The sequence below is a fragment of the Tupaia chinensis genome, unplaced genomic scaffold, assembly GCF_000334495.1.
Source record: "Tupaia chinensis unplaced genomic scaffold, TupChi_1.0 Scaffold145396_1, whole genome shotgun sequence".
Classification (NCBI taxonomy): Eukaryota; Metazoa; Chordata; class Mammalia; order Scandentia; family Tupaiidae; genus Tupaia; species Tupaia belangeri.
In genome coordinates, this window is record NW_006205257.1 from 303,293 (window position 1) to 316,099 (window position 12,807).

General features: G+C 35.7%; 2 protein-coding genes across 6 annotated transcripts in view; one reads left to right on the forward strand and one right to left on the reverse strand.

The window, feature by feature from the left end:
- The window catches only part of HDAC8 (histone deacetylase 8), a 166,045-nt gene extending 165,705 nt beyond the window's left edge, over positions 1 to 340 (forward strand). The window contains exon 9 of the mRNA XM_006167971.3: positions 59 to 340. Coding sequence (XP_006168033.1) covers positions 59 to 201 — 143 coding nt within the window. The 3' untranslated portion in view covers positions 202 to 340. The remainder of the gene's footprint in view (positions 1 to 58) is intronic.
- Positions 341 to 11,462: 11,122 nt separating this feature from the next.
- The window catches only part of LSM14A (LSM14A mRNA processing body assembly factor), a 78,565-nt gene continuing 77,220 nt past the window's right edge, over positions 11,463 to 12,807 (reverse strand). For 3 of the 5 annotated variants that reach the window (XM_014584009.2, XM_006167972.3, XM_027768077.1), the window contains one exon: positions 11,463 to 11,670. In XM_014584009.2, coding sequence (XP_014439495.1) covers positions 11,647 to 11,670 — 24 coding nt within the window. In that variant the 3' untranslated portion in view covers positions 11,463 to 11,646. Of the gene's footprint in view, positions 11,671 to 12,722; positions 12,780 to 12,807 lie in introns of all 5 variants that reach the window. The other 2 variants (XM_027768076.1, XM_006167973.3) reach the window with 1 other exon arrangement.

Consider the following 12,807-nt stretch of genomic DNA (forward strand, 5'->3'; position numbering starts at 1 on the left):
CCTCCCCTGCTGTTTTGTGACTATTCTTTCCTAACTTCACAATTCTTGATGGAGACAGGAGGCTATAACCTTGCCAACACAGCTCGATGCTGGACATACTTGACCGGGGTCATCCTAGGGAAAACACTATCCTCTGAGATCCCAGATCATGAGGTAAGTAAGGCTCTGACAAGTCCCCTCTTCTTTAAGGGGAAGAGCTGAGTCATTCCACCTAATCAAAATCACGTCCTCACCACTCAATACCGTTTTGTTGAGAGACACTTCAATAACAATAACACACTGTCTTGGCAGAATAGTGGACTCTTGTTTCAAAATATCCAAGACCTTCTGCCTTTTTTTACAAGAGATCTAAAAGCCAAACCAACTTTAATTTCTCAATTAATTACAGAGACTGTGGGAAGGGGTCACCTGTTCACACAAAGAAATCTTTGGAATATGTGCATGTTTTCATCCCCTATCCTCAAAAAGGAAGGGGCTATTTTTAAAATGTGTAAGCTGAGTTCTCATCTATTTTTTAGAAGTCCTATAGGTATGTAACACATGTTCTTTGGCATAGTCCTGGTCTCTCAATTTTCTTTGACTAGTGTAAAATTTAAGAAACACATTATCATTGCAAAGACAGCTCTGGTGTTTTTCTAGCAATTAGTGGCACACAGAGGTTTGGGCAGGACTCTCCAAAATGTTAAACACTTCATTTGAACCTTTACTATTTTCTTTAGTTATACAAGGTGGGCTTTACATTGTCCAAAGAAAAAATGTCTGTTCTAGTTTTCAAAACAAGTTAATAAAATGCTGTCTGGGATGTATGAGTGTGCTGATAATCCCTAAACCAAAGATGTACCCCTTCTATTCTTACCTACCCCAACCCCTGGCAGGAAACATGTTATCACAAAGCATGATATATAGCTAGTATACCCTAGACTGGGAGACTTGAAATAACAAGCCAGTTTATGCAGACCCACCTTTTCAAGCTTTTTCCCAAGCATTAGTGATGGTGCTTTATTTATAATGTTATGATTTCTGCCAGATACAGAAGCTATTTACTTAGGAGCATTTATGCTTTTTTTTTTAAGAATTATTTTTATTTAACTTTATTTATTTATGTGACCAGAGAGGGACAGAGTATGTGTGAGAGAGAGAGGGAAAGTAAGAAAGCAAGCCACCAGGTCTGGGACTTGAACCATGGTCGGCCATGTGGGAGTCCAGCACCCTTAACCACCAAGCCACCTGCTGGCCCCAAACATTATGCTTTTTAAAGTTAATATTATTTTTTTAAAATTAGAAACAACTTAAGCTAATTTCTTTCCAATTTCACCTAACCACAGATGAGGTTATAATATATATTTCAGAAAATCCATTCAGTATTTCTAGAATACAAATAGAAGGCATGCTATACTTTGAGACAATTTGCTGGCATCTGAGTTAAATAGGAATCTTTTTCTTGACTTACCTTTATTCAGTATTTGGGAGCTTAATAAAATATAGTCATAGGTGCTGTGAACAAATGTAATTACTGTTATTGCTGTGGAATATTTCAGATTGCATCATAATTTAAAGCACTGCAACTTGAAAAACTGATCAAGCTATATTAGGAAGGATTTTTAAACTGTAGAATCCTGAACTGAGAGTAAATATTCTGTTCCTAAGAAGCAAAAGCCAATCTAAAGATCTGTGTTAAAAGATTGATAAAATTTTAATAAAGATGAATACTTGCTCTTATACCTGGAGAGGCTAGGATGTGGGCATGGCCTTGTAGATTGAAATGTTCTGTCTTCATACTGAAATATCCTGCAAGTTAAATGAAATATAAAGTATCTCAACTGCCTAACAGACAGTTCCTGACACCTTGCAGGTACTTCTGAAATGCAAGCTCTCTCCTTCCCCTTTATATGCTCATCACTTCTTATACACAGATATTTATGTCTGTGTCATTCATAAATTTGTCCAAACCCTTTGTGAATCCCTTCTGTCATATCCTTCTGGTATAAGAGATGTGAGTCATCCAAGAAGGAACAAAGAAGAAAATTGAAATGACAGACTTCCAGGTACAATAAGATAACATTTTAATGAAAATAGCCAAAAATAGACTACACTGCATAAAGGTGTATATAAGTTTTGTGTTACAATATGCAGTTGCACACAAATATACCTGTGGTCCTTTGATATCTGATTAAGAAATGGTAAATCAAAACATATTTGCTGAGTAGCCACTGTGTGCCAGAAACTATACTAGATGTCTTGAAAGATAGAGACAGTAAGACTTCATTCCCTGCCTCAAGCAGCTGGGGATGGAGGGTAAGTGCTGGGGAGATTTACAAATTCAGGTAGTAATAATATAGAATAGAGTAAGAACCATAAGAGAGTAAGAACAGTGACTGTGGAAATATGTATCAACTATAAAGAGGATACAAAGGAGCACACAAAATACCTATCCTCAAGGAGCTGAAAATATAATTGAGAAATATAGCAAGTAAAAGGTAAAGAAATTGTGCCAGTCAGCTTCAGCCTGGCTAATCTCCTCACTGTCTTTGCTCTTAGTCTTGGGCTTTTGTTCTCCCATCTCCTAGGATAATAATCTTCCTCTTCCAAATGCCCTTCCTCCACTTCTCCATTGTCTTAGGTGCCACTTCAAGCTCTGTGCCTTTCAAAACCCTTTACCTAAATATATCAACCCCCTAGAAACTCTTCCTTCATCTCCCCGTATTCCTTCATTCACTTAACAAATATTCATTGGGCCTCTACTATTTGCCAGGACCTATTCGAACCTGGATTTGGAGATACAAAAGATAACAAAGTAAACTCATGGCCCTCAAAAAATCTCACTATCTACTAAAGACAGAACAATATGCTCAAATCCAGGAAATATGGAGCATGGGGAAAATGTTTCAACCAGACTTTGAACTGAATCTTTGAAGTTGATAGGGAGTTTGGTAGGTAAAGAAGGGGGGAAAGGCATTCTAGATGAGGGAACAGAGAATGGAAAGGGTCTGGTGCCTCATAGGACCAGTGAGCAGTCTGCTATGTGTAAAACATAAGATATTTGAGAGACAGTAGAAAGGATTGAGGATTGAATGGAAATTGATGGCCAGATTACAAAGAACCTTGAATGTTGTACTAATGAGTTTATACTTTTTTTTCTGTGAAAATAAATGGGCTTTGGTTTTTAGAAAGCTCATTTAATAGAGCATGGATGATTGTAAGTGGGAAGAAATCTAAGAAAGGTAGATCTGGTAAAAGGTTCAAGGATACGCCTGTAACAGTTATACTTTGTCTCATTCATCTGGTCACCTCTGTTTTGGTTGTCTGCATTCTCCCTCACCAATTAGCAGAATGTTAAGCACTCACCTAGTTCATATTTGAACAGCTGAATAATGAGTGTTTGAACAATAATGTCTCAACAGTCCTGCTGGGAAACTTCTATTTTTAAGATAGAATAATTGGATGTATAATCTAAACATTCAGTGGAATATCATTTAACTGCAGTAGCAACTTCCTGTCCTTTGTATGAAGTACCAGGTAGCCCAGCTATAAAAAACAGTTGTATCCATGGAAAAATACTAGATTATCCTTGCAGGGAGAGAGCTGGGAAGACAAGTCCTATACAAACACTAGAAGTGATTAGGGTTGGGACTTCAAGCCTGACCTTATGAAATAAAACAAAAAAACAAACAAAAGCCTGACCTTATGAAATAAAACAAAAAAACAAACAAACAAAACAGTGATGTCATAAAGCCAGTGATGCCATAAAGTGAGTGATGTCATAAAGCCAATGACCAGGGTGTTAGTCTCAGCCCAGAAATTGGGGAATCAGTTTGGTCAGCCTAGCATGGAAAAAGGAAGAACAAATAAAAGAGCTATAAAGAGAGTTTTGAACCCAGCTAGGAAAGCTAAGAGGAACAAAACCTCTATGTATAATTGGCCCATGTACCTCTACCATGGGGAAACCCCAGAGTTGGCATGATCCCATAAAAAGACCGGAAAGTGGATAATTTAGTGCAATCACATGAACCATTGTGCATAAGAATGTTCTGGAATCCAGTAATACAAGTTAGATACTGTGATCTGGAATAGAGTAAGGCAGAAATAGGTGTAAAGATAGAGATAGATTTACTAACAGAAAATATTTACGAAATCGGAGTTCTTTTTGTTCTTTTTTTTTTTTTTTTTTTTTTTTTTTTGGGTTTTTTTTTTTTTTTTTTTTTTTTTTTTTTTTTTTTTGAGAGGTTTTTGCTATAGGGCGCATGCACTTGCTAGAAAGTCAGAGACAGACAGACAGAAAGTGAGAAATCACCCCCTGGGAGTATGGCCATGTCGCAATCCCTTCTCCATTCTCCTCTCCGGATCTTAGGCACACATGCACACATGCCCAGCATGAGTTTAAGCCACCGGGTCTGGGACTCAAACTATGTGGGAGTCCAGTGACATAGCCATTATGCCAACTGCTGGTCCCCTGACTGCTTTTGATGGATTGATTAGATAAATATCTCATTCATATTCAGAACTATATGTAACCATTAAAAAGAATTAAGTCAGTTTATATACAAGTGTATGTTACTAATATAAAGCAGTCTTGCAGTTCAATCTGTAGGTTGTACTGAATCTATAGTTTGATTTGGGAAGAAATAACATCTTAATAATATTTCATCTTTCAGTCTGTGAATTTGCAATATCTTCCCATTTACTTAGGTCTTCTTTAACTTTAAATTTTAATTTATACTCTGGTGTTGCTTAAATTTTGTTAAATGTATCCATATTTTGTGATTTTTATTTCTTTTGTAAATGGCATTTTTATTTTAATTTCTGATTTTTGCTGCTAAAATATAGATAATACAATTGATTTTTAAGTATTGATTCTGAGTAAAATGATCTTGCTATGCTCACTTATTAGCTCCTGTACCATTTTTGTAGATTTCTTAGCATAGTCCATATATACAAACATCATATGTGAATAAAAAGTTTTACTTCTTTTTGTACAATCTTTATGTCTACTCTTTCTTTTTCTTGCCTTATTGCACTGGTTGGAAACTCCAGTGCAATGCTGAGTAGTAGAAGTAATGAGTAAACATCCTTGTCTTGTTCTCAATCATAGGGAAAAACAATCTTTCACTATGAAGTATAATATTAACTAAAGGGCTTTTGTTTGTTTGTTTGTTTGTTTTCAAAAAATGTCCTATATTAGGTTAAGGAAGTTCCCTTGTATTCCTAACTTACTGAGAAACGTTTTTTTCCTATAAATGAGTACTGGATTTTGTCAAATCCTTTTCCTTCAGATATTGAAATAATCATACAGTGTCCTCCTTTATTTTGCTAGTATACTAAATAGCACTGTGGTTTTTTGTTTTTTGTTTTTTTTTTTCATGTAAACTAACATTTTATTCCTGGGATAAAGCCTACTTGGTCATGCTCACTGGATTCAGTTTGTTGAAACTTTGTCAAGGGTTTTTGTGTTTATGTTGAAAAGGGAAGTTGGCTTGTTTTTTTCCTTTACTTGCAACATTTGTCTGGTTTGTTATCAGGGCAATGCAGATTTTTAAAAAAATGTATTGTATTCATTCAATCACTATATATCAGTTAGCTTATAAAGTGAATTTACCCAACATGAATATACTTCACGCCAGTCTAGGTAAGGATACTATACATGTTATCATCAACAGATAATAATCCATTTCTGTGTCCATAAATTTCTTGCCTATTTTTCTCCTTAATTTTTGTCCTCATACTCTCCCCCTTCTCCCACCCTATTCCCACACTGTCTTGAGTATCTCTAACCATTTTTCATGTTTCTATATCTTCTAATCTTTCCATTTCTGCCATAGAGTGCAGACAGACAGTATATGTTTAGTGGAGACATACAGTGTCTCTCTTTCATATCCTGGCTTGCTTTACTCAGTAGTAAATATCCCATATTTGTCCTGTTTCTATCAAATGCCAGAAACTTGTTTTTTATGGCTGAGTAGTATTCCATAGAGTATATGTGCCACATTTTTTCAATCCATTCATCTGTTTGTGGACATTTGGGTTTGTTCCACATCTTAGCAATTGTGAATAATGGTGCAATAAACATGGATGTGCAAACATTTCTCCTTTTGAGCGTTCTCCTATCTTTTGGATAGATACCCAGGAGTGAAATTGTTGGATCATATAGTTCTATTTGTGGAACTTTAAGGAAACTCCATATTGTTTTCCATAGTAGCTGGATCAATTTACATTCCCACCGACAGTGTAGTTCCAATTTCACCAGAGCCCTGCCAGGATTTATCATTTTTTCTTTTAGTATATGTGCTGCTGAAGCGAGCACTCATTTTTTCTTTTTAATCTTCACCATTCTGAAAGGGTTCAGCTATTTTTTCCATCTTTTAATTGGGTTGATCATTTCTTTTTGGGTAAACTACTTGAGTTCCCTATTCATTCTGGTTACTGGTCCCTTATCTGAGGCACGGTTTACAAAAATATTCTCCCATTCTGACAGTTGTTGATTCATGCTAATTACTGTGTCTTTTGCTGATCCAAAACTTCTTAATCTGATGAATCCCAGTTGTCTTTTGGCTGTTCATATATCTTCCTTAGAGAGTTGTTTTTCAGCTCATTTTCCCATCTTTTCAATGGGTTGATTTTTTTTTTTCAGGTAAGCCACTTGAGTTCCCTGTGTATTCTGGTTATCAGTCCCCCTTGTCTGAGGTATAGTTTACAAAAATATTCTCCCATTCCAAGGGTTGTTGATTCACACTAACTACTGTGTCTTTTGCTGGGCAGAAACTTCTTCATCTGATGTAATCATATTTGTCTATTTTGGGGATTATTGCTTGTGCATTGGGGGCCTTATTTAAGAATCCTTTGCCTACCCTAATGTTTCCCAGAGTTTCCCCAGTGTTTTCTACCATTAGTTTATAGTTTGAGTTCTTAGGTTTAGATCTTTCATCCATTTTGAGTTGAATTTTGTTACTGGTGAGAGACAGGGATTCAGTTTCATCTTTCTGCAGGTGGATACCCAGTTTTTTCAGCACCGTTTGCTGAAGAGATTTTCCTTTTCCCACTGAATTAATGAGTACCTTTGGTCAAAAATTCCTGTATGTTTTGGGATTTATTTCTTGGGGTCTCTATTCTGCTCCATTGGTCCCTCTGTCTGTGTTTGTGCCAATACCATGCTGTTTTGATTATCATAGCTTTGTAATATACTTTGGCGTCAGGGAATAAGATGTCTCCTATTCCACTTTTCTTGAGAAATATTTCTTTGGCAATATGGGGTCCTTTATGATTCCAGACAAATTCTATGATTGTGTTTTCTAGATCTGTGAAGAATGTTTCTGGCAATTTTATTGGGATTGCATTACATATGTAGATTAATTTGGGTAGATTTGCCATTTTTATTATATTAATTTTTCTGATCCAGGAACATGGGCTGTCCTTCCACTTTGTTTTGTCATTTTCAATTTCTTTTTTTAGGCTATCATAGTTTTCCTTGTAAAAGTCATTGACTTCTTTGGATAAATTTATTCCTAGGTATCTTATACTTTTTGTGGCTATTGTAAATGGGATTTCTTTTCTCAGTTCTACTTCAGTCTGGTTGCTATTCATATATAGAAATGCTATAGATTTTTGTATGTTGATTTTGTATCATGCTACTTTATTATATTCATTTATTACTTTCAGGAGTTTTTTGTGGATACCCTTGGGTCTTCTATGTATATAATCATATCATCTGCAAATAGAGATAATTTCACCTCTTCTATAGAGATAATTTTACCTCTTCTTTCCCTGTTTGAATGCCTTTTATTTTATTTTATTTTCTGACTGCATTTGACTAGGACTTCCAGCACTATAGTGAAAAGGAGTGGAGAAAGTGGGCAGCCTTGTCTTGTACCAATTTTTAGTGGAAAAGCTTTCAGCATTTCTCCATTCAGGATGATGCTAGCTATGAGTTTTTCATAAATTATTTTATGGTGTAAAAAAAAAGATCCTTCTATGCCAATTTTGCTGAGCGTCTTAATAATAAAGGGGTGTTGGGAACCAGCAGTTAGCGTAATGGCTATGTCGCTGGACTCCCACGTAGTCGACCGTGGTTCGTGTCCCAGACCCGGTGGCTTAAAACTCACACTGGGCACGTGTGCGTGCGTGCCCAAGATCCCGAGAGGAGAATGGAGGAGAAGGGATTGCAATGTGACCATCCCCCCTGGGGGGTGATTTCTCGCTTTCTGTCTCTATGTCTCTCTCTGTCTGTCTGGCGAGTGCACACGCCCTATAGCGAAAATCTCTCTCAAAAAAAATAAGAATAAAGTGATGTTGTATTTTATCAAATGGTTTTTTTTTCTGCATCAATTTATTTCATCATATGAATTTTATCTTTCTTTCTGTTAATATGGTGTATTACGTTTATGGTTTTGCATAAAGCCTACCTGGTCATGATGTATAATCTTTTTTTATATGTTGTTGGATATGATTTGCTATTATCTTCTTGAGAATTTTTGCATCTATATTGATCAGAGATATTAGTCTGTTGTTTTCATTTCTTCTCATGTCCTTTTTTGTTTTGGGGATGAGGGTGATGGAGGCTTTACAAAATGGATTTGGGTGGTCAGCAGAGGGCATGGTGGTTAAGGGCACTGGACTCAAACATGGGTGACTGCGGTTTGAGTCCCGGACCTGGTAGCTTGCTTTCTCACTTTCTCTTAAACGTTTTATAGAATTCAGAAGTGAAGCCATGAGGAAGGAAAGATCTGGGCTTTTTTTTGGGGGGGGAGGTTATTTATTACTGATTCTATCATGTTGCTTGTTATGGGTCTGTTTAGGCTTTCTGTGTCTTCTGGGTTCGATTTTGTTTGATTATATTTCTAGGAATTTCCCCATCTCATCCAGGTTTTCTTATTTGTTGGTATATAGTCAGTCATAGTATCCTCTAAGGATGTTTTGTATTTCTGTTGTGACTGTTGTAATATTGCCTGCTTCGTTGTGAATTTGATATAGATGGTTACTTTCTCTCTTCTTAACTAGTCTAGCTAATAATTTGTCAATCTTGTTTATCTTTTTAAAAAATAGCTTTTGCTTTCATTTATTTCTATTTCATTTATTTCTCTTTTTAAATAATTATTTTATTTAACTTTATTTATTTCATTTTAATTTGACCTGAGAGGGACAGAGCAAGTGAGAAAGAGAGAGAGAGAAAGTGAGAAAGCAAGCCACCAGATCCAGGACTCGAATGACAGTCAGCCATGGGGGAGGCCAGTGCCCTTAACCATCATGTCACTTGCAAGCCCCACTATTTCATTTGTTTCTCCTTGAATCTTTATTATTTCGTTTATCATGACATTTATTTTATTTTATTGTTATTTTTCCAGTTCTCTGAGGCATTATTTTAGTTTGCCATCTTTCCATTTTTTTCTTATGGGCACTGATTGCTATGAACTTCCCTCTTACAACTGCTTTTGCAGTGTCCCATAGATTATGGAAACTTGTGTACTCATTATCATTGGTTTCCATGAATCTCTTGATTTCAGTGTTAATTTCTTTTTCTTTTTTAAAAATTAAACAGTTTTATTCTGTTTTGAATAAAAATCTTGCTTTAATATTGTAAGGTGCACTGCAGGTATGCCATGCTGCCAGTTAGTACTGGGGCACCAAATACCCAAGTCAGTGACCCAGATGGCTGAGAAAACGCATGGACTCACACTTTCAGAATGTGTAGAACTGATATTTACAGTTTTTCATCCTGAAATTGGCCCAAAACATCTCAGTCTACACAGGTATTGTAATAGAATTTGCCTTGATGCTCAGAATGCCTCAAAAATGTGTTCAATCATGATTGGTGGGTCCTCCAATAAGTTTGTTTACATGCAAGCAAAGAGTACTAAACAATATTTATCTAAACCATGGCTGCCAAGTACTGGATCTTGATGAAATCAAATGATAAAACATTTATTTGTAGAGCTATACAAAAGATATAAAACTAAAATTAAAAATATCAACCATATTTAAATATTCCAATTCTACACTTTATTATTACTGAATGTTTCAAGGAGAAAGTTAACAAAAATCAAAATAGATAAAAATATTTAAATCTTTGGACTACTTTACCACTCTAGTGTAAAGTATTAAAAAGATTTACTAGTAATTTATAATTAGCAATGAACTCTAAGCTGAGTCATTTGTGGGTCACAGGCCCAAGTACAAGTGTTAAGATATGATATAGGGTTGCCAAAATAATTGTTCTAATACTCTGAAGCCTCTTGAAATATAATGGAATGAGTCAAGGTATCACTAAAGGTAGCACTACAAAATTCCAGACATGTCAAAAAGAAATGTTAATTGATGTCTAGTGTTAATGTCTTAAAAAAAGAGGGAGGGGGAACCAGCAGTTAGCGTAATGGCTATGTAGCTGGACTCCCATGTAGTCAACCACGGTTTGCGTCCCGAACCCGGTGGCTTAAAACTCACGCTGGGCGCGTGTGCGTGTGTGCCCAAGATCCCAAGAAGAGAATGGAGGAGAAGGGATTGTGGCGTGACCATCCACCCGGGGGGGTGATTTCTCGCTTTCTGTCTCTATGTCTCTCTCTGTCTGGCGAGTGCCCTGTAGCAAAAACCTCTCCAAAAAAAAAAAAGAGAGAGAGAGAGGGTTACTTATTTGAAAATACAGCTAAGTACATTCTTATCTATGATTATTTACATTCCTATACTGAAAATATCTATTATTTGGATAAATCCTGTTCTATGCCATTTGCTATAAAATGAAGTTCTTACAATAAGCATGAATAATTTATCCTTTTTAGATAATGGAAGAATGTATCAAATCTTCGTGTATGTTCCAAACATTAAAAACAAAACCCAAAAACAACCCCAAAATACACACAAAAACTCAAAAATCTTAAGCCTGGAAAATTAAGAAAAAAAGACCCACCCATAACTCTTGTTTCTCAGCACATCAACTTCTGCAAGGATACAGTATGTTTGCTAACTTTAAAATGTTTATTCTTTAAAAAATTAGTTGCTTTTTACACAGCTATACAAAGTTCTTAATATTTCTTGGGCAATGTAATATAATGGAATTTTACAACTATATAAAAAAGTTACCTTTGACTAAGAAACAGTATTTACTGTGTATACATAGTTAACTCACAAAATTCTCTACCATCCAGCACCCTAATTAGTTGACAAAATAAGCTACCTCATATTACAGGATTTCCAAAAGAGAAAAGAAACAAAAGAAAAGAAAAAAGAAAAAAAAGAGAGAGAAAGATACACACACACACACACAAACACACAAGCCTTCTGTGACTAAAAACACAGTATCACCGCCCTATCTGTAGGCAACTTGCAATAATTGTCAAATACAATTTAGTAATAAAAAAATTTTTCTCAGTGATGAAAAAATACTTGTAAGTCCCACTGAAGTACTGCTTATTTTAACTATACAAAAGAAATTACTTAACCTTCTGCTATTCCAAATATTTATTGCTCATATTTTAAGATGAGACTTCCTCCCCCCAAAAATAACTGCATTGTTTCTTTGAAAGTAAGCAGAAAAACAAACAAAATCCCAGTGCTGGTGACAAATATACAGCGAATTCACTTCTTCATTCTTCGCAAAGACAGAAACCAATTTTCAGGACCAAGAAGAGCTAGAAATTCACCTATTTTCAAAGACTTGTTTGTAGATTATGCAGCAACTTTGTTGTCCTTCTAAAAAAAGAAAAAACAAATTAGCTCATGTTCCACATCACTGGTTTATTAAAAAGTATTTTTTACTTTAAGTTTAAATTACTGTTAAATATACATACACTTCTATTACTTTCACACACACAAAAATCCGTTCCACTGGTTTCCAGGAAACTGTTTTTATAACTTCCACAGCTGAGCGCTTACTTGTTTACTGCTTTTTCCTGTCAGTAGAGGTTCAAGTTCTGGTGGTGTGGGCTGGTCCTGGCAGGAAAGCCACCCTGAGCCATAGGCATACCCATCATCTCTAGTTGCTCTTCTAATATTTAATCAAATTCATCAAATAAAACTGATGACATACTGAAACAAGCTTCATAAAATCCCTTTGTCTTTTGATGTCTTTTAGTTACTAAGCAATCAATGCAGGGTGAAATAACATTTCTCTCCAAAATTTCATGCTAAGAGAAAGCACGATTTAGAAATCCATTTTCAAAGGGTAACTTGATGGATAAGGATGCTGGTTCCCACATGGCCAACTACACGGTTTTAGATCTGAACTAAGTGGGTTGAGAAATGCTTGGGTATGTGTGTGTGCATGACCAAAATTCCCAAAGGAAGGATTGACAGAAGAGATGAGATTGCAGTGTGACCATTCCCTATTGGGGGTACTTTCTCACTCTCTCTTGGTCGCTTCAGCAAATGTGTGTGCCCTCTGACAAATAAAAAATTTAAAAAGTAACTAGTGAGAAAAAAATACAAAGGAGCTTTCCAGTGGGTCTAGCCCTAAACTGAAGGTCTGTAAACAGCAACAGAGTCAGGAGTAGCTTCTATTTTCCTCTGGACCATCTATTACCACATAGTTCATTTTTACTACAAAAATCTCACCTTAACTGTTAAGAGACATTTCCTAGGTAAAAGAATTTCATTTGTTTATACAACACCAAACCATTTGCAAAATATCATTAAATTGAAATACATAGGCATGGTGTAAGTTGGTACAGAAAATAAAGTGAACGAACCACTGTCCCCCATCAAAGCAAAACTTCTCATCTCCCAATTTATTTATTTTTTTTTACCTTTCAGAAAGGAGTATGGTCAATCCAGACCTCTTAGGGTCCAAAAGCTGTGGTTTTCTGAAGGGTAAAAAAAAAAAAAATCAAG